We start from the raw sequence: 23,565 nt of genomic DNA, 5'->3' as shown, positions 1-23,565 counted from the left end.
TTGCTCATCCATACATCGTTATATCGCTTCACCCTTCCATCACCACATTCCCTTCCTCACGACCAGCTCAAAGACTTCATGGTCCAGCCATCTTCAGCTCACCGACCTTTTCGATGCAGCCTGCTAATTGCTCATCCATACATCGTTATATCGCTTCACCCTTCCATCACCACATCCACTTCTTCACGACCAACTCCGAAACTTTATGGTCCAGCCGCCCTCAGCTCACCGACCTTTTCGATGCAGCCTACTAACTGCTCATCTATGCGTCGTCCCATCGCTTCACCCATCACCGCCACATCCACCTCCTAACTTTCTGCCTTCCTTCCTACCATCCCCATCATACTCCACATACACTATGTTTATCAGCTTTTTATACCACGTTGTGTCGTACCCAGGAAATCAATTGCTAAGGAAATCCAAAAACAACCCGATATCTGGGTAGCTTTAATATTCCACCTCAGACTGTAGAGGTCACCGTAGTGCAGAGGTTAGCTTGTCCGCCTATGACGATGAACGCCTGGGTTCGAATCCTGGCGAGATCATCAGCAAAAATTTTCAGCGGTGGCTTTCCCCTCCTAAAGCTGGCAACATTTGTGTGGTACTATGCCATGTAAAACTTCTCTCCAAAGAGGTGTCGCACTGCGGCACGCCCTTCGGACTCAGCTATAAAAAGGAGGCCCCTTATCATTGAACTTAAACTTGAATCGCACTGCACTCATTGATATGTGAGAAGTTTGCCCCTGTTCCTTAGTGGAATGTTCATGGGCAAAATTTGCATTTTTGGTCCCCTGTGGGGAAACCAAATCGGATAAGAAGTGCACCCTATATGAACCGATTCCGAACATATTTGACATGTATGTTAAAGGTCATAGAAAAAATCACCGCGCAAGGTGTCAGCCATATCGGATAAGATTGTACCTTCTAGATGATCAAGAAGTATAATTGGGAGATCTATGTATATGGGAGCTATATCACCGATACACCGATATACCGATTCAAACCATACTTGGAAGTTGGAAGTCATAGAAAAAGTCATTATGCAAAATTTCAACAAAATCTTGTAAGAACTACGCCCTCTAGAGGCTAAAGTAGTAACATTGGGAGATCGGTAAATATGGGATCAATTTCAGGTTATGGACCGATTAAGACCATATTTGGCGCTTATGTTGAGGGTCATATGAGAAGTCGCTGTGCAAAATTTCAGCCAATTTAGATCAAAACTGCGCCCTCTAGTGGCTTTATAAGTATAATCGGGTTATAGGTTTATCTGGGAGCTAAATTAGTTTTTAAATCGATTCAAGCCGTTCTTGGCACCTTTGTTAGGGATCGCAGCAAAAGCAACTGTGCATATTTTCAGCCAAATCGAATAAGAATTAAGCCCTCTATAGGCTTAAGAAGTAAAATTGGGAGATCGGTATATATAGGATCAATGCCAGATCATATTAAGCGCTTATGTTGAAGATCATAGGAGAAAATGCTGTGAAAAATTTTAGCCAATTTAGTCCAGAACTGCGTCCTCTAGTGGCTCACGAAGTATAATCGGAAGATTGGTTTATCTGGGAGCTAAATCATTTTTTTAACCGATTCAAGCCGTCCTTGTCACGTATTTTAGAGGTCATAGAAAGAGTCACTGTACATAATTTCCGCCAAAGATGATAATTACGCCCTCTAGAGGCTCAACAAGTGTAATGGAGGGAGATCAGCTTATATCGGGCCGTTTCGGACCAACTGTTTAATGTCAAAAAACGCATAAGTACAAAATTTCAGCAAAATCGAATAAGAATTGCGCTTTCTAGAGGCACAAGAATTATTAATCGGGAGATCGGTTTTCATGTGAGCTATGTCGAAATAAGATAATAGGAAGTATTTGTGTAAAGTTTCAAGCGCCTAGCTTTACTCCATCCAAAGTTAGCTAGCTTTCTACAGACACTATCTTTTGCCTACCTGTGTTCGAATGGCGTACCACTGTGTGATACTTTTTTTTGAGAAGAGGTTATTTTGAAGAAAACCACCTTTAAAAATGTATTTCTGCGGTGTTCGTAAGGATACAAAACTCAGATATTCAGCATCATAAGTGGATATACTAACTTATATTCCTTGGCGGCCTCTCAGCCTTAGCCAGAACTATGGGACAAAATCTTCCCAAAAATATTCACTGCATTAGGCCAATATATAAAACAAGTAAAAGCGTGCTAAGTTCAGCCGGGCCGAATCTTGGGAACCCACTACCATGTATTCAGCTAAAAATTTATACAAAAAAAATTCAGATGTAGGGCCTAATTTTATTCTACAAACCACCAAAAATTAAAGAATCTACGTTAGGTTAGGTTGGGTAAAAGTGGCAGTCCTTGACAGATTCACTTAGACAATTTTAAGTCCATTGCGATGCCACAGTAGCGACAGACCAAGGCTTCTGGCGGGAATCGAACCCACGACCACTACACTGACAATCCAAACACGCTACCAACTCGGCTACCGGGACGCCCTCTAGAATCTAGGAACCGAACAAAGATGATCTAGAGATCGGTTTACATGGGAGCTAATCAGGTTATAGACTGATTTTGGCCGAATTTGGCACAGTTGTTGGAAGTCGTAACAGAACATCGCATGCAAAATGTCAGCCTAATCGGACAAAAATTGAGGCCTATAAGGTCTCAAGAAATCAAATCCGCAAATCGGTTTATATGGGAACTATATCAGGTTATAGACCGATTTGGACCGTACTTGGTACAGTTGCTGGAAGTCATAACAAAAGACTACATGAAAAATTTCAGCCAAATCGGACATTGTAAGGGCTCAAGAAGTCAAATCGGGCGATCGGTTTATAAGGAGCTATATCAGGTTACAGACCGATTTGAACCGTACTTAGCACAGTTGTTGGAAGTCTTAACAGAACATAACATGCAAAATTTTAGCCTAATCGGATAAAAATTGCGGCTTCCAGGGGCTCAAGAAATCAAATCGGGAGATCTGTTTATATGGGACCTATATCAGGTCATCCACCGATTTGAACCGCACTAGTTGTTGGAAGTCATAAAAAAATACTACAAACGAAATTTCAGCCAAATCGTACAAAAATAGCGGCTTTTAGGGGCTCAATAAGTCAAGTCGGGAGATCGGTTTATATGGACGGTGTATCTTAATCTGAACCGATATGGCCAATTTGCAATCCCCAATGACCTACATCAATACTCAGTATCTGTGCAAAATTTCAAGCGGTTAGCTGCACGCCTTCGACCTCTATCGTGATATCGACAGATGGTCGGACGGACGGACATGGCTAGGTCGACTTAGAACGTCGAGATGATCAAGAATTTATATACTTTATGGGCTCTTGGGCTTTCGAGGTGTTACAAACGGAATGACTAGATTAGTATACAACCATCCTATGGCGGTGGGTATACAAAAAGATAACATCTCGTGAATTTTTGAACATCTTCTAGCTCGAGATCATATTCAATGCTTTTTCGAACGTCTTCTTGCTCAAGATCATATTCAATGCTTTTTCGAAGGTCTCTCTGCTTGATACCATATTCAATGCTTTTTCGAACGTCTTTCTGCTCGAGATCATATTCAATGCTTTCTATTCAAAGAATAGCATATCAAAAAACTTATAAAAGTTGAGCAAATGTGTGTTATTAGTCAAAACACTTTAACTGGCTTGGTGGATCATGATTTCTGATACGCCATGATTTCATGATCCACCAAGCCAGTCAAAGTGTTTCGAATTATAACACACACTTGCTCAACTTTCATAAGTTCTTTGCTATGCTATTCTTTGAATAGAAAGCATTGAATATGATCTCGAGCTGGAAGATGTTCGTAAAATCATGGGAAAGCAAATCAAAAGCAAAACAGACAAAAGTTCACATCTTTTGATTCACTGATCTGAGCTATACAAAATGTTCTTAAGATTTTTTATAAAGGCTCAGATGTAGAGTAGATTACAGGTTATAGCATCCATGAGGAAAGAGAGAACAAAATTACTTGAGTTTGAAACCCTATTTCTTATGCCATAATACAAATGCGCATAAATATAGCCTGCTACTGAAAGCCAATGTCGCATACATACGTCTTTTAAGGTTCTGATGAATAGACCAAAAGTGGAGCACTTCTTTTTATACCCACCACCAAAGGATAGGGGTATACTAATCTAGACATTCCGTTTGTAACACCTCGAAATATTCGTCTAAAACCTCATAAAATAAATGTATTCCTGATCGTCTCGACGTTCTGAGTCGATCTGGCCTGTCCATCCGTCCGTCTGTCGAAATCACGGTAGCGGTCGAACGCGTAAAGCTAGCCCCTCGAAGTTTTGCACAGATATTAACTATTGATGTAGGTCGTTGGGGATTGAAAATGGACCATACATGTTCAGATTCAGATTTGGCAAATAGTGTTCTGTTATTACTTCCAATAATTGTGCCAAGTATGGTCTAAGTCGGTCTATAAACTGATGAAGCTCCCATATAAACCGATCTCCCAATTTGACTTCTTGAACACCTGCAAACCGCAATTTTAATCCGATTTGGCTGACATTTTGCATGTGGTGTTCCGTTATGATTTTCAACAACTGTGCCAAGTACGATTCAAATCGGTCTGGTATAGTTCCCATGTTAAGCGATCGACCGATTTTACTTCCTGAGCCTTTACAAGCAACAATTTTTGTCCGATTCGGCTGCAATTTTGCATGTGGTGTTCTGTTGAGACTTTAAACATCTGTGCCTAGTACAGTCCAAATCGATCCGTAACCTGATATAGCTCCCATATAAACCGATCCCCCGATTAGACTTCTTGAGCACCTGGAAGCCGCAATTTTTGTACGATTTTGCTGAAATTTTCCAAACAGTGTTCTGTTATGACTTTTAACAACTGTGCCAAGTAGAGACAAAATCGGTAAATAACCTGATATGGCTCCCATATAAACCGATCTCCCGATTTGACTCTTTGAGCCCTTACAATCTGGGTTTTTTGTCGGATTTGGCTAAAATTTTGCATGTGGTGTTTAGTTACGACTTTCAACAACTGTGCTAAGTACGGTCCGAATCGGTCTATAACCTGATATAGCTCCCATTTAAACCGATCTCCCGATTTCACTTCTTGAGTCCTTAGAAACCGCAATTTTTGTTCGATTTGGCTGAAATTTTCCAAACAGTGTTCTGTTATGACTTTTAACAACTGTGCCAAGTAGAGACAAAATCGGTAAATAACCTGATATGACTCCCATATAAACCGATCTCTCGATTTCACTTCTTGAGTCCTTAGAAACCGCAATTTTTGTTCGATTTGGCTGAAATTTTGCATATAGTGTTCTGTTATGACTTTTAACAACTGTGCCAAGCACGGTCCAAATCGGTCTATAACCTGTTGTAGCTCCCATATAAACCGATCTCCCGATTCGATTTCTTGAGCCTTGACAAGCCGCAATTTTTGTCCGATTTGGCTGAAATTCTGGATGTCGTGTTCTGTTATATCTTCCAAACTTTGTGCCATGTACGGTCCAAATCGGTTTATAACCTGATATAGCTCTCCTAACTCCCGATCTGCCGATTTGACTTTCTAAGCCTTTAGGAGCCGCAATTTTTTTCCGATTTGGTAAAAATTTGGCACGTAGTGTTTTTTTAATCACTTCCAGCAACTGTGTCAAGAACGGTGCAAATCAGCCTATAATGTGATATAGCTCCCACATAAACCGATTTCACGATTTGACTTTTTGAGCCCTTGGAAGCCGGCTGAACTTAGCACGCTTTTACTTGTTTCTTCAAATATTTTTGCTTTTTGTGCCACAATCCAAAGTCATATCCTGACTGTGAGTCTTTCAAGACCTAACAGTTTCCTGTTAATACAAGACAAGATCTTCCAAAAATATTTATTGTGGCGATTGAATTGAGAATTCAATTGGTCGCATTAGCCATAAATAGTTCGTTTTTGCCAACACTTCTGCAAGCGCTTTGAGGAAACATCATCCTCAAGTCAAAGTGTTCGCAGGGTAATCTCCATATAGTATGTCTACTCTCAAGAGAATGATACAACTATGCAAGAGTATATGTGTGCCTTGTTAAGTTAAGCATCATTTGTACCTACATATTTAGAGAAAAAAGAGAGAGAAAGGTGGAAAGAGAGAGGGAGAAAAAATAACTTCCAACACGATAGTGGGTCATAAACAACAATGCGTTTTACTAGCGTTAGTGTTTGTGAAGGCAAACATTAGTTTGCCGCGTTAGCAGACGACGTATGTCCTTTGACATATCAACACAATCATCTGCAAACACTAAAGCACACTAAACAACTCACATGCACACAGTCATTCAAACGTTGCTATACCTTACAGTGGAGAACAATACTAGTACTACTAATATCAGCAAACACTATAACAATGTTAACTAAGAAATAGTTTAATAGGGTAAGGATTAAACAAAAATCGTTGTCTTGCCAAATAAATAAATGACGAAAATTTCTCTATAAAAAATCAAATTAATGTAAGGATAGGTGAGGTTGAAAAGAGGGTTCGGATATCAATCCGCCAATGTGGGCATACACCTAAGCCAGTAATCGGCTTGTTGTGCGCTCTAAATACTTAAGAGTAACCTCGAAAAAGAAAATCTATGTAAGGAATTCCTTGCTACTTACAAAATCCCTAAGTGTTTTTCATACCACGCCCCTTAGTTCATTGTTGTCGGGTATTGTGTCCCCACCTTAGTACCGGTGTCTGTTAGCCGCGAAAGCCGAACAATGACATAGAAAATGATCCAACGTCCCATCATCTTCCCCACATGCTAACACTTGCGCACCGATTTTGCATAAGTGTCTAGTTATGATACCGAATGCTATGCCCTCCTTCTTACTACCTTTCAGTAATAGCCACGTCTTCTCACGATCCGAATCTCCCCATAGGACTTTCACCGTCATACGGACTGATTCACTGTTCCACAGTGTTACATGCGAGTTTGTCGCTCACGCTCTTAACTCGGACTGCGTCGACCCGAAAGCTTTCGGGTTAACCATGTCTTTTGGCGGCAGTCCTCTGGCCTTCACCGCCAAATAGTTTGCCCTTCCATTTCCCCTTACTCCGTTATGGCCCGGCACCTAAACCATGCGGATTTTCCTATCCTCAGATAAGGCGTTAATCTGCTTCTTACACCCAAAGACTGCTCGTGACCTTACCAACCAGGTTTTTAATTGCCCTGATGGCCCGTATGCCATTTGCAAGACTCTTTTGGCCGTTCTGCATAGCTGAATTGGATTACCTTACCTCTTAGAAGTATTATAACATTGGCAGACAGGTTTAAATCACTCCTCAGCCAGCATCCGTAATGGGTTATCTATGGTGGTGGTTGCTGCTGTTGTAGCAGTATGTTGTACACTCAGGCGGCAGCCATTGCCGATGAAGGACTTCATCGGGTTAATTCAATACGTACAAGCGGCTAACATAGGCTGGGATTATGGTGGTCACCCATAGAAGTAGCGATAAAATGCCCCTGGGGCGTGGCCCGTGCCACTTTCTCCCTTATATTTATGTCATGAGACCCTCAGTTTATCAACCTGTTCCTTAGCATATGCTATATCCAGTCTCTAAGGTCCCGATCCATCCGGTACTGGTCTAAGGATTGCACTTTGCCAAAAGCCCCTCGATGTCAATGCATACCGCTAATGTTTACGTTTCGGCATCGGGATATTCTTCTATTCTATGCACAACCTCGTGCAGGGCAGTCTCTGCACGAGGTTGTGAACCCACCCTGGCGGTATGCATTGACATCGAGGGGGTTTTTAACAATGGGCGGTCCGACACACTGATCCAATCCTTAGACCAGTACCGGATGGACCCGGTCCTTAGAGACTTGATAAACCATATGCTAAGATACAGTTGGATATATTGCGGGTCATATGTCATAAATATAAGGGAGAAAGTGGCACTAGGCACGCCACAGGAGGGCATTTCATAGCCACTCCTATGGGTGACCACCATAAATGACCAATTCCGGTGTCATAATATTTCTTAGGGGTAAGGATCCGAATCAGCTATGCAAAAGGGCCGAAAGGGTCTGGTATATGATTTATGACTGGTCTAGACCCTAATGTTAACCAAGGGAAGACTGAAATATACCTGTTCACGAGGAAGACGAAGGTGGGCCAATTTAAAGCACCACGTTTCCTCGATAAGAAGATTTCGATATTTGACAAGGTCAAATACTTACGTGTGATCTTAGACAGGAATCTGAATGGGAAGTGTCAAATTAAGGAGCGTACTGAGAAGGCTCACAGATGTTGGGCACTATGCAGACGGACCGCAGGTTCGAAATGGGGCCAGAATCCGAGCATAGTCCACTGACTCAACAGGAGCGTGATTAGGCCAATACTTACTTACGCCTTACGCAACATAAGTACCATACAACAGGTTCAGAGCACATGTTGTCTTGGCATAGGCGGAGTGATGAGGATCACGTCCACTAGGGCAAGATATCCGACCCATTAACAAACAGATTATGTGTGAGGCAGTCACTGCGGCTATGAGACTTACGACGATGGGAGAATGGATTGAGGATGGGAGCAGCCATCGCGGTATAATTAAGGCGACGATGGGAAACCTGGAAGGAAGGGAAGAGGTTTCCGATAGGATACCTGAGATGAACCTTGCCATATGGAAGATCATGTTTCATGGATGGATCAAAACTAGGGGACAGAGTGGGACTGGGGTTCTACATTGAAAACCCAACGACTGAGATCTGTTTTAGGCTGCCTGGCCATACTATGGTCATGCAGGCAGAGATCAGGGTGATCACGGAATTCTTGAGGTGGTGTGGTGCTAACGCGAGGACGTCGAGTGTGAACGCGTTTACGGACAGTAAAATTGCCATAAGGGCAATAACAACCAGGAGGGTAAGGTCACGAACAGTCTTGCAGTGTAAGAAGAAGATTAACGCCTTCTCTGAGGATGGGTGCCGGGCCATAACGGGGTGAGGGGGAATGAAAGCGCAGACGATTTGGCGGTGAAAGCTAGAGGACTGCCCGAAGCCTTTCGGCCGACGCAGTCCGAGTTACGGGCGTGGGTGACGAATGCTGATGCAACCCTGTGGAACAGCGAAACGGTCGATAGGGAGACGAAAATCCTATGGGGAGACCCAGAACGTGAGAAGCCTAGGCTATTACTGAAGGAAGTAAGAAGCAGGTCAATATAGTCATTGCTATCATTAAGGGACACATAGAACCACGAGTTCAATTATGTAAAATCGATGCGGCAAGTGATAGCATGTGCAGGGCATGCGGGGAAGATGATGAGACGTTGGAGCATATCCTTTGTCATTGCCCGGCTTTCGCGTCTAACAATACCGGCATTTAGGTGGGGACACTGTACGAGACATGAACCAACTTAGGGAAGTGGAGATTTTCTTTTTCGAGGTTATTTTTTTTTTAGTATTCAAAGCGCACAACTGGCGCCGATTACTGGCTTAGTTGCATGTGCGGAATAACATCCGCACCCCCTAAGGGTTCAAGAAGTCAAATCGGGAGATCGGTTACATGGGAACTATGTCAGATTATTCATCGATTTGGATCATACTTGGCATACTTGTTGGAACTCAAAACAAAAGACTTCATGCAAATTTTCAGTCAAATCGTATAATAATTTCAAACTCCACAGAGACAAGAAGTTTAGATCCGAAGTCGATTTATGTGGCAGTTATATGAAGTTATGAACCAACAAATGGAGGGACAGACTAATATTTCGAGTGACGAAATTAGTATACCCCCATCCTATGGCGGAGGGTATACAAATTATTGATCCCGAGTTCCCAAATGGAATGTTCATGGGCAAATTTTTTGCATTGTGTAATGAGAATAATAAAGTAAACCACCCTAATATTTAACTGTGGTACGACTACATCTACATAGACACAATGTAAATAAGCAACAAATAAATTAAAATGTGAAGTTGTTGTGTTTCTTAGTACACTGCAATACAGCTGGAGAAGTACTTGAATGATACGTTACACACATTAGCCAATTCAGTGGTATTGTCGCAGTAAATCTACTAGGCAATGTTGGGGGGAATAGGGAAACTGACAATCACATGGTTGCTTATGTAGTAGCAGTATGGCATTGGAGGTGGTAAATTGAGAAAATACATCTCGTAGTGAAAATCCGTTGGTTGCAACACATTTTTGTCTGGGGAAATCAGATATTTGCTTCCGGCCGTATGTCTATTTAAACGAGTCGGAATATATGCGAATCTATATATATAAAAATTAATTTGTGTTTGTTTGTTTGTTTGTATGTTTGTTTGTTTGATTGTTTGTTTGTTTGTTTGATTGTTTGTTTGTTTGATTGTTTGTTTGTTTGTGGGTTTGTAAATTTGTTTGTTCCGTATAGACTCAAAAACGGCTGGACCGATTTCTTTAAAATTTTCACAGATTGTGAGAAGTGGTGCGGAAGAAGCAATAGGCTACATAATTTTTTGATATCTCAAGGGGGTGGACCCTTCCCCTTACCCCTTAATTGGCAAAATAGGTATATTGGACAATAATGTCAATATGGGACTTGAATGAAAGCCATTCGGGAGTAGATTACGAATATGGTCCGGAGGGAGCAATAGGCTATGTAATTTTTTGATGTTTGAAGGGGGCGGACCCTGCCCCTTTACAACAAAAACGCCACCCAAAATCAAAAGTGGACCGATCGGGACAATATGGATATCAAATGAAAGTCCGGAAGGAGCAATAGGCTACATAATTTTTTGATATCTCAAGGGGGGCGGACCCTCCCCCTTACCCCAAAAGTACCACCCAAAAATAAAATTGGACTGATCTAGGCAATATGGGACTCAAATGAAAGGTATGCAAGAGCAGAGTACGAATTTCATACTAAAAGTTGGGTCCAATTGCCTGGGGGCCGCCCCAGCCCCAAAACCCCTTAAAATAGGTTTATTTGATGATCATGACAATATGGAACTCAAATGAAAGGTATTCGAGGGAAGATTTCGAATATGGAAGAAGAAATATGCTTTATAATTTGTTAATATCGGAAGGGGGCGGACCCTCCCCGTTACCCCAAAAATACCACCCAAATCACAAGTGGACCGATAAAGACAATATGGATATCAAATGAAAGTTATTAAAGAGTAGAATACGAATATGATATTAAAAATGGGGTTCAAGTACCCAGGAAGTCGCCCTAAACCCAAAATATCTAAAAACAGACAAATTGGTCGTCCATATCAATATGGGGCTTGAATGAAAGGTATTCTGGAGTAGATTTTGAATTTGGCACATAAAATCAGATCGAAGTGTAGGGGTCACCCCACCCCCCAAAAACTCCCCAAATGGGCATATGACCCATCGTGATTATATGGGACTCGGTTTGTTTGTTTGTTCCGTAGAATCAATAAAAGGTAATATAGGTTATATAATTTTTTGATCCCCTTACATCAAAAACGCCACCCAAATCCAAAAGAGGACTGATGGGCACAATATGAGTATCAAATGAAAAGTTTTTGGAGACTATAAAATGAAAATCATATTAAATTTTGGGTCCAAGTACCCAGCGGGCCGCCCCAACCCAAAAACTACTCTAAAGAGAAATATTCGACGTTCCTATCAATATGGTACTCAAATGAAAAGTATCCGGCAGTAGATTACAAATATGGCATACAAATACCCCCAAATGGGCATATCTGCCGACCATGGCAATATGGGATTCAAATGGAAGATATTTGGGAGTAGATTAAAAATATGACATTAAAATTTGCGTTCAAGTCAAGGTGGCTCTTAAAAATACGTCGAATAGATTAATTGACCCATTATGGCAATATGGGACTCAAATGAAAGGTATTTGAGAGTAGAAAACGAATTTGATATCCAATTTTGGGGGTACGCCCCAAATCACCCCTTAAACTGAACTTTATTTCCGACTATAGCAATATGGAGCTCAAATCAACGGTATTTGGGAATAAAGAACGAATTTGAAATCGATTTTTAGGGCAAAGTGCCAGTGGCCTATCCAGCCCCACAACACCCTCCAAACGGTGCGACTTACCGACCATGACAAAATGGGGTTCAAAGAAAAGGGATTTGGGAGTGGACACGAATTTGATATCCATATTTGAATCGAAATGTCTCCCCTAAAAAGGTCTTCTTTCTACTCTAATTTCAAAAATACCAGATTTCGGAGATTGGTAATGCGATTAGTACGAAATTTTTTTGCACTCTAACAATCACCAAAAAAAACATGGTTTCTATTGTTGGGGACGGGTGCCGCGGGGACAGCCCTAAAACCGCCAAATGGATATTATAGACCAATCACGACAATATAGAGCCATGTGTTTGGGGAGCCGTCCCTCCCCAAAATACCTCCCTATTATATGAAAGCTATTTGGGTGGATATTTATTGATTTTCGGGAAATTTATATTCATTTTAGGTACAAAGACACTGGGGTCCACCCCACCTTCAAACACAACTTATTAACCGATCATGCCATTATGGGACCCATACGAAATTTTTCTGAAAGTAGAGCACGAATCTTATATTTACTTTGATGGTCAAGTTACCACCCCCGAAATACCCTCTAAACCCGAAATATTTACCAATACGGTAATATGGGGCTCAAAATAAAGGCATTTGGGATTAGAGTAAAAATTTGCCTAGGAACCGAGCGGGGTCAAACGTTCATACATCAATGAGTGCTTTTCGATTCAAGTTGAGTTTATCAACGATAATGGACCTTTTTTATAGGCGAGTCCGTACGATGTGCCTCAGTGCAACACCTCTTTGGAGAGAATTTTTTACAGGACCATGCATGGTATGGTACCTCGCAAATGTCGCCAGCATTAAGAGGGGATAACCACCGCTTTAAATTTTGACCGAAGTTCCGCCAGGATTCGAACGCAGGCTACAGTATCATGATATCCACATTCAGGGCGAAGTGTCCCCACCCTAAAAAGATATTAGAGAGTTAAATAGGGCGCAGCGGAGCGGGCCCTGTCCAGCTAGTATTTGTATATATAGATTGGGTTTGTGCATAAATATGGCCAAAAATAATCCAGACCAGAGACAGACAGATTTAAAACGTAGAGTCAAAAGTTTCATCAGTAAAAAGGAGTTATGTTGTTAGCGTTGTTCAAGAGCAACAGAAAAAATCATAAAATTGAGAATTGTCAAGCGATTAGAATAATCAGAATATTTAAAAATTCTTGGTATGGTCGGCTTACAGACATACATATAGTCTTCATGTACCACCATGTCTTATATATCTTTGGGATGGAGAGATAGAAAGTTCATTTATTTTCAAAAGCAAGAAAACTGTAACACAACGCTTTTCATTCACTAGCTTTAGGCTGCAGATATACCAATTATCCTATATGATGTTGTGCACTGGTGGACGACACTTCAATAATCCATCTATTGGTCACTAGTCAGCTGCACTAAGGAAAACAGTAACCGATGCACAAAACTTAATGCCTCTTGGTACTGGGATGGAGGAATTGCTTTGATCACTGCCACGGGGTTAAAGTAGCTTTCACTTTGGTCAAGCAATTTAAGCACATTTTTAAATGTTATACGCGTTTAACGTTTTTTTGTTCATTCTCATGATAAATCATCTGCAAAAAATTGATTTATTTTGCTCAACATTATGTCCTTCAGTTTAAAGTTCATAAATTTTTTATTTTTTCAACTCGAAACGAAACATTTAATTGATTTGTTGTGTTCAACAAAGTGCAAAATAAATGCAAATCACATATGAATGTAATTTACAAAATTTGGAATACAAAGCATCTGACATTGACAAAATATATAAAAACAGAGCGTTTTTATGTTTAAGTGATTCGGTGCATTCAAATGGAAAATGGAAATTTGTATTTAATTTATTTTAAATAAAATTCATAAATGTGATGTTCTTTGTGTTCAACAAATTTTGTGGCGATATGCCATGGTGAGCAGGGCTCAGCTAAAGCCTGATTTTTACATAAAATCAAAAATAAACTACACTAAATTCGATTTCATGGAAAACTATTGAATTTTAAATGGTTGTTCATGTCTTTTTTGTTATCAAAGCAATGAATATTCTTAAATGAAAAATTCCATTTAAAGTAATCGAAAAGAACTAAAAACTTGCCACGTTCGGCCGGGTCGAATATTGGGTATCCTCTAACATGGATACTGCTAGAATTTTACAAGGCGACGATAGGAAACCTGGAAGGAAGGGAAGAGGTTTCCAATCGGATACCTGAGATGAACCTTGAAGTCGAGTGTGAGGCACTGCTGCCATCGGCACAGTCATGGATTGACGGAACCCTAGTATTGCCATCTGGAAGATCATGTTGCTTCCATTTTATGGACGAAGATCTTTTTTTTTTGGAAGATTGTCAATTTTGGAGTGAAGATCCGCCAGAAGCAGCCCATAAATCGCACAGTTTAGTGCGATTTATGGGCTGGTGGCATCATTGGACCGTACTTCTTCGAAGATGATGCGAATCGTAACGTACTTGTGAATGGTGAGCGCTACCGTGAGATTATATCCAATTTTTTTTTTCCCAAAATACAAGAGCTTGACTTGCATGACATGTAGTTTTAACAAGACGGTGCCACATGCCACACAGCACGCGTACCAATGGACTTATTGAGAGGCAAATTCGGTGACCGGTCAATTGGCCGCCTAGATGGGGATGGACAAAGGGACCAACAGAGGGACGGACATGGCTAGACCAACTTAAAATGTCGAGATTCCAGAATATATAATCCCTGTAAGGTCGTGGATCAATATTTTGAGGTGTTACAAACGGAATGATTTTATATAACCACCTATGGTGGTTGGAAAAGTAAAATTTTAATTGTCTTGGTTGAACATGAAAACTATATTCGCATATTAACTGAGGACTAGACTAGATACATAATAGTAAAGTTCAGTCAACTTACCGCATCTGGGTTTGCTGAGAAATCAATGAAAGGTGGAAATGAACTGGGTTCACCCTTGGGACCAGCGGGACCTGGTGGTCCTGGAGGACCACGTATGCTATCACCAGGTGGTCCCTTGGGGCCACGGTCACCCTTTTCACCTTTGGTGGTACGATAAGCTGCAAAGAAAAAAGAAGAGAATGAAATATATATTACTATGTGAAAATCAGCAATTAAGCTTGAATATTTGCAAAGGCAAAAGAAGACATTGTGCAAAATTTTGAGAAAAAAAAACCTTGCACAGGATCTAGAAATGAAAATCGAGCGATACAGACATATGGTTGCTTTAACTAAATCTGAACCGACTTCTTCTTATAGTAGAAGTCGTAATAGTAATCTGACAAGTTATTAGAGAACCTTTTGTGCAAAATGATATAACGATCGCTTGACAAATGATCAACGGTCGGAAAAATTAGGCTTTGCGAGGGCACATCCATTAACAAATTGACCTATGTTAGGATTTTCGAACTAATTTTTTTACTAAATTTGAAGAAAAGTGTTTAATTTCAATCGTGACATATTTTGCTTCTTAATTTTCAATTAAAAGATTTATTGAGTTAATCATTTTTTTAATTGAATCGAAAATGTTTGAATAACAAATTGGTCTTTGATCCTATACGCCTTCTTTCAAAATAACTGCAATGTAGGCTTTATTTGATTTTACTTAAGCATACATATTACATATCGTCCCCTACGATATAAACGAAAGGATTCCACATTTCGACTAATCTATAGTATTTTACCAGCAATCAACGTACCGGATGAACCCGATAGATATTTCATCGGCCAAGAGCTGCCATCTCAGTGTACAACACACTGCAACTACAACCACAAGTCTATAGGGCTCACCTTCCGGCCACTTTAAGTTTTTTTTAAAAAAAAACCCTGAGGGGAAGTTTTTGTTCAAAGGGGTGCCAACGAACCTTTGCACAAACAATGCACAGCAAGTTCATGTTCCAGTAGGTAAACATCTGCGTTCCAAATATAATGGAGATTAATCGATATTTACAAAAACTTTCAATCATTTTTTTAATTGGATCAATTAAAAAATTAACTGAAAAAATTCAAAAAATGTCTACCATTTTTTATTTGTAAATCCAATTTTTTTAATTAAATTTTTTCTTTTTCAGAAATGTTGATTGATACTATAATTTTCGTGATTGGAGAAGTTTTAATTAAAAAATTAATTTAATTAATTAATTTCGTTATTGAAACCGGCCTTTAAACATCCGTCCAATATATTTGAATTAGATCGGTGTATATTTGGATATAGCTGCCCAAAGACCAATATTCAGTTTTACACACTTAAACAGTGTTTTGCATCTATTAGACCACTCGATGTCTGTGCCTAGTTTGGTACAAATTCGACCATATTTCGATATAGCGGTTATGGGTTTATAAATGATGCATTTCTCACCAGATTGGTGGTTATATCACCGATGTGGTGAGTATCCAAAGTTCGCCCCAACCGATCGTAATGAATTTCTATTTATTTTTGTCCAAGTCATTTTTTCAAGACACTGTTAAAAAAACAAATGATGGTCGTACGTCAAAACTTTCTGAGAACGATTATGCTAGAAAATATCAAACTAAGCAATGGAAATGTCAGATTGATTGACTAGGCCAGAAACCGATATAGTAACCCTTGTACCTGGTGCAGCAAGGGCTTACACTCGTCTAAGCGCTAAGAGAAGCCCTTCGGTCTGCATAGAATATGGAGGTCGAACATAACTGATGACAACGATATACATCATGACTCAACTGCTTGAAAAACACATTCCTAATCCGGATGATATAGCGAGAAATACAAACAGCCTAACTCACGGAACGCATAATAAGACCAGACGTGTGGAAATGCTATTGAAAACAAGACAGTGCAACCTTGCAAAAAGTAACAAAGCAACCAGGTGAAGCAAAGAACCTGGCAATTTGGAACAGTGAGTCGTTTCGGGCCTCCCGATATCCTACCTTAATATGGTCCAGGTCGGACAATATTTAGATATAGCTGCCATATAGACCGATCTGCCGACTAAGGGTCTGGAACCCAGTTAAGCTGCGTTTATTACCCAATTGCGCTGAAAGTTGTCTCCCGTCGTTCGACCTTAATTTGGTTCAGATCGGATTATATTTAGATATAGCTGCCATATAGACCGATCTGCCGGTTAAGGTTCGGAGCCCATAAACAATGCATTAATTAATCGATTTCACTGAAATTTGAAAAAGTAAAATATTTTATGTCTCTAGACATCCGACCTAAGTATGGTTCAGATCGGACTATACGTAGATATAGCTGTCATATAGACCGATATGCAGATTAAGGTTCTGAAGCCCATATAAGCTTTAATTATTACCCGATTTCACTGAAAGGTGAATCAGTGAGTTGTCTTGAGCCTCCCGATATCCGACATAAATTTGGTTCAGATCGGACGATCTACCGATAAAGGGTCTTGAGTCCATAAAAGCCGCATTTGTAACCGGATTTCATTGAAACTTGAAATAGTGAGGTATTTTAAGCCTTCCGACATCTGACTTAAATATGGTTCAGATCGGACCATATTTAGATATAGTTGCCGATCTGCCGATTGAGGGTCTTAAGTCCATAAAAGCCACAATTGTTATCTAATTTTGCTAAAATTTGAATCAGTGAGTGATTTTAAGCCTCCCGACATCTGACTTAAATATGATGCAGATCGGACCATATTTAGATATAGCTGTCATTTGAACCGATCTGCTGATTTAGGGTCTTAAGCCTATATAAGCCACAATTGGTATCCGATTTCATTAAAATTTTAATTAATGAGTTGCTTTAAGCCTCCCGATATCTGACTCAGATCGGCCGGTTCAGATCGGCCTTTATTCAGATATAGATGCCATATAGACCGATCTGCCTATTAAGGGTCTGAAGCCAATGAAAGTTGCATTTATTACCCGATTTGGCTGGAATTTTACACAGTGACTTAAATTAAGCCTCCCGTCATCCGACTTGCATATGGTTCAGATCAGACTATATTTAGATATAGCTGCCATATAGACCGATCTTCCAATTTAGGGTCTCAATCCCATAAAAAGCGGATTTGTTGGCTATTTCGCTAAAACTGTGACTTGTAAAGGGTGATTTTTTTGAGGTTAGGATTTTCATGCATTAGTATTTGACAGATCACGTGGGATTTCAGACATGGTATCAAAGAGAAAGATGCTCAGTATGCTTTGACATTTCATCATGAATAGACTTACTAACGAGCAACGCTTGCAAATCATTGAATTTTATTACCAAAATCAGTGTTCGGTTCGAAATGTGTTCATTCACCGTAACGTTGCGTCCAACAGCATCTTTGAAAAAATACGGTCCAATGATTCCACTAGCGTACAAACCACACCAAACAGTGCATTTTTCGGGATGCATGGGCAGTTCTTGAACGGCTTCTGGTTGCTCTTCACTCCAAATGCGGCAATTTTGCTCATTTACGTAGCCATTCAACCAGAAATGAGCCTCATCGCTGAACAAAATTTGTCAAAATTTGAACACATTTCGAACCGAACACTGATTTTGGTAATAAAATTCAATGATTTGCAAGCGTTGCTCGTTAGTAAGTCTATTCATGATGAAATGTCAAAGCATACTGAGCATCTTTCTCTTTGACACCATGTCTGAAATCCCACGTGATCTGTCAAATACTAATGCATGAAAATCCTAACCTCAAAAAAATCACCCTTTATAAGAGTTCTCCGGACCTGTATCAAATGTGATCCAGATCAGCTCCCATTTGCATATTACTATGGATATGGTAGTGGAGTAGTTATAAAATAGGATGGTTAGTTTATTCATGGTGTTGGTTATCCAAAGTTCGGAATGGCATAGTTTAGTAAGGTTTCACTTGTTTGAGTTTACTTTTTAGCATTAATTTTACGATTATAAGTTTATTGGGCATAAACTTCTTGACTCTAATATAGTGATTAAAACTTCGGCAAAATTGGAAAATAAATGTCTCTTCCATGGATGGGTTTAGGAGCGAAAATCCAGAATTCGGTCTATATGGTAGCTTAATCCAAAATTCTGAAAATCGGATTGCAAAGGCACCTTTAGTGGCCCAAACTTATCTTGATGGTGTTTAATGTTCGAATCAGTAACAACACCATACAAACATTTTTGGGTAGTGGTCTGGAGGTGTCATAAGGCCATTTGTCCGATTTGGCTGAAATTTTTCATGTACTGTTCTTTTACGGCTTTAAACAACTGTGCCTAGTACGGTCCACATCGGCTTATAACCTGATATAGCTCCCATATAAACCGATCTCCCGATTTGACTTCTAGAGCCCTTACAAACCGCAATTTTTGTCCGATTTTGCTGAAATTTTGCATGTACTGTTATTTTACGGCTTTAAACAACTGTGCCTAGTACGGTCGAAATCGGTCTATAATCTGAATTAGCTCCCATATAAACCGATCTCCAAATTTGACTTCTTGAGTCCCTACAAGCCGCAATTTTTGTCCGATTTGACTGAAATTTTGCATGTGGTGTTCTGTTACGACTTCCAACAACTTTGTCAAATACGGTCCAAATTAATCGATAACCTGATTGGTTCCCATGTAAACCTGTCTCTCGATTATCGTTGTCCGGTTTCTAGAAGCTTTAATTTTTGCTGGTTTAACGGAAGTTTGATATGTAGAATGAAATAATGCCCATCAACCAAATTTATTTTGTATAAATTTTTAGCAGAATCCATGGTGATGGGTTTCCAAGATTCGGCCCGGCCGAACTTAGCACGCTTTAACATGGCATAGTACTTCACAAATGTTACCAGCATTAGGAGGGGAAAACCACCACCCCGATATAGAGCCGCTTTAAATTCATAACAGACTTAACACTTTAAATTTTATTCATGAGATAAAATTTTTAAAACTTATTGAAATTCGTTAACTTGTTGTTCATTTTTCTCTTAGTACCGACAATGCATGTCATTTTCGATTTAAATTATTATACAAAATGTTGACTTTGATTCGATAACTCATGCAATACGACAAAGCCTGTTCGATGTGTAACATTGCATTACTCATAGCGCCTCAATAAAAAAAAAACAACAGGAGTGAGGGAGAAAGACAGAGCAGTGATGAACCTTTTTGCAAATTTTGCGGCATATTCAGATTTGACTAACAATGCTCTTTCACACACACACACACACACACACCGTCTACCATAGCATTTAAATGCACACACATATGTATGTATGTTCATTTGTGATCACACTTTGATGCATATGTTTCAGGCTGGTGTTGCTTTTATTGTCTGTTCTATTTGTGATGGCGATTTTATCTCTTTTATTGACATTTTGTATGCATTTCCAACATGGAAATTTTTTGCCATATCTATGTCAACATTGAATATTGGAAAATGTTTACTTTTCGTTACCACACTACGCCACAACGAGGAAAAGGTGTTACCAACACGTGTTGTTTTTGCACCTCCTACAATCATGGTTGGTGTTTGGCTTTCTTGCATTTGGTTGAATTGAGCTGCAGCGTAAACGACGAAGAGTGAATTTGTGTACCCTACAACATGGCAATTCAAACCATATTAGACAATAAGTGCACCCTTTAGTGACTCAAGAAGTGCATTCGGGAGATCAGTTTATATGGGAGCTATATCAGAGTATGGACCGATTCAGAACTTATTCGGCACGTATGTTAGAGATCATAGAAAAAAGGCAATGTGCAAAATTTCAGCCAAATAGAGCCCTCTAGAGGTTCAATTAGTATAATCTGGAGATCGGTTTATATGGGATCGTTACCTAAATCTGAACCGATAAGGCCCATTTGCAATCGCAACCGACTTACACTAAAAAGAAGTATTTGTGCACAATTTCAAGCGCCTACTCTCCTTCAACAGTAAGCGTGCTTTCCACAGACGGACGGACATGGCTAGATCGATCAGGAATATATAAACTCTAGGGGTTCTTAGACCAAGAGCGTAAAAAAATTGGGTTTATCTACATAGGGGGCTGCCCCAAGCCTAAAAACGCACCAAATAGGCATATTAGACGATCATGTCAATATGGGACTCAAATGAAAAATAATTGTTAGTTGATTAATACTACGATATTAAAAATGAGCTCAAACAATAGAGCCGCCCCACCCCCCTTAGCCCTCCCAAAAAAGGAATCAAAGCCGATCATGGTAATATAGGGTCCAAATGAAATGTACTTGGGAGTGGATTACGAATATGAAGTTTAAATTTGTTTTCAAGTATCTAAGTGACCCTAAACCCCCAACAGGTCATGCCAACATGGGGAACAGGTGATAGGTATTTTTAAGTAGAGCGCGAACCCAACATTAAAATTTTTACACAAGCACCAGGAGGGGGTCCCGGCTACACAAATGACACTGGGTAATTATATATGACACCAGGTGGTTATATATGATTCATAGAGGGCGCAGTGAAGGGGAACGTAACATAAAAACAAGTAAAATCGTGCAAAGTTCGGCCGGACCAAATCTTGGAAACCGTCCACCATGGATTCTGCTAAAAAATTATACAAAATTATTTTGATTGAAGGGCATACTATTATTCTAAATACCAAACTTCTGTCAAACCAGCAAAAGTTAAAACTTTTACGAGCCGAACAAGGATAACCAGGCGACCGGTTTATATGGGAGCTATATCAGGTTATAGACTGGTTTGGACCGTAATTGACAGAGTTGTTGATAGTCATAACATTACACTATGGGAACTATATCAGGTTATAAACCGATTTAGACCATACTTGACACAGCTGTTGAAAGTCGTCACGGAACACCACATGCCAAATTACAGACAAATTGGATAAAAATTGAGGCTCGTAAGGACTTAAGAAGTCTTATCGGGAAATCGGTTTAGGTGGGAGCTATATCAGGTTATAGGTTGCCCAAAAAGTAATTGCGGATTTTTCATATAGTCGGCGTTGACAAATTTTTTCAACGGCTTGTGACTCTGTAATTGCATTCTTTCTTCTGTCAGTTATCAGCTGTTACCTTTAGCTTGCTCTAGAAAAAAAGTGTAAAAAAAGTATATTTGATTAAAGTTCATCTAAGTTTTATTAAAAATGCATTTACTTTCTTTTAAAAAATCCGCAATTACTTTTTGGGCAACCCAAAAGATTGATTTGGGCCTTACTTGGCATACTACACTCAGAGATGGTCCGTAAGACGATTTTTTAGGTTTCCGACTGTCAAAAAGTTGTAAAAGTCGAAAACGTATATTTGGACCGTATAAAACGTAGAAAAAGTCGCAAACGTCATAAACCTTAATAACTCAGTGTAAAAGTTTGATTTTTAACAAATATTATTGTCACTTATTTGTTGTATATAGAAGAGTTTATATGTAAAAAAATTTCGCAATAAAAGAAATATTAAGTTTTTTTTAATTTTTGCATTTACATTTTTCACACAATAAATTGGAAATATACGCAAATTTCAAGTCAATTTATAAAGTAACGTTTAAGGATTTTTTTGTGAAGCAAAAAATCAATAAATTATTAGTTTTCATCAATTATAAAGGGTGATTTTTTTGAGGTTAGGATTTTCATGCATTAGTATTTGACAGATCACGTGGGATTTCAGACATGGTGTCAAAGAGAAAGATGCTCAGTATGCTTTGACATTTCATCATGAATAGACTTACTAACGAGCAACGCTTGCAAATCATTGAATTTTATTAACAAAATCAGTGTTCGGTTCGAAATGTGTTCATTCACCGTAACGTTGCGTCCAACAGCATCTTTGAAAAAATACGGTCCAATGATTCCACCAGCGTACAAACCACACCAAACAGTGCATTTTTCGGGATGCATGGGCAGTTCTTGAACGGCTTCTGGTTGCTCTTCACTCCAAATGCGGCAATTTTGCTCATTTACGTAGCCATTCAACCAGAAATGAGCCTCATCGCTGAACAAAATTTGTCAAAATTTGAACACATTTCGAACCGAACACTGATTTTGGTAATAAAATTCAATGATTTGCAAGCGTTGCTCGTTAGTAAGTCTATTCATGATGAAATGTCAAAGCATACTGAGCATCTTTCTCTTTGACACCATGTCTGAAATCCCACGTGATCTGTCAAATACTAATGCATGAAAATCCTAACCTCAAAAAAATCACCCTTTATTTAGAAATTGCAATTATTTTGTATCCTTTTGCAAAATTATTTGCTTCTCCCGTTTTAATTTGCTTTTTGAAAGCTGTTGTAAACGACATATGTTAAAAATGCATGACATCTGAGGAAGTGTCAAGTGAAATGGTACATGGAGTGTTAATACTTATGCCAAAATTTTTAGTTAATCAGATCAAAAATTCGACATATTTTCGTTCGATTTTTTTTTTCTGTCAGAAACCTAGTTTTTTGGCAACATCAATTTATACACCGATTCGGATCGCACTTGGCATAGTTATTGAAAGTCATAACAGAACACCACATTCAAAATTTCAGCCAAATCGGACAAAAATTTTGGCTTGTAAGGGCTCAAGAACTCAAATCGAAAGGTCGGTTTATATGGGAGCTATATTTGGACCGCACTTAGCACAGTTGTCGGAAGTCGTAACAGAACACCGCATGCAAAATTTTAGCCAAATCGGGCAAAAATTGCGGC

General features: G+C 39.4%; 1 protein-coding gene across 9 annotated transcripts in view; it reads right to left on the bottom strand.

Annotated features, from left to right (window-relative positions):
• LOC106090109 (collagen alpha-1(XVIII) chain) overlaps positions 1 to 23,565 on the bottom strand; it is a 1,585,531-nt gene that overhangs the window by 567,294 nt on the left and 994,672 nt on the right. For all 9 annotated transcript variants that reach the window (XM_059369513.1, XM_059369516.1, XM_059369517.1 and 6 more), the window contains exon 13: positions 14,908 to 15,065. In XM_059369513.1, coding sequence (XP_059225496.1) covers positions 14,908 to 15,065 — 158 coding nt within the window. The remainder of the gene's footprint in view (positions 1 to 14,907; positions 15,066 to 23,565) is intronic.

This window comes from Stomoxys calcitrans, chromosome 1 (assembly GCF_963082655.1).
Source record: "Stomoxys calcitrans chromosome 1, idStoCalc2.1, whole genome shotgun sequence".
Lineage (NCBI taxonomy): Eukaryota > Metazoa > Arthropoda > Insecta > Diptera > Muscidae > Stomoxys > Stomoxys calcitrans.
Note: the sequence above shows the minus strand (reverse complement) of the source record. Positions and strands in the feature narration are given on the sequence as shown.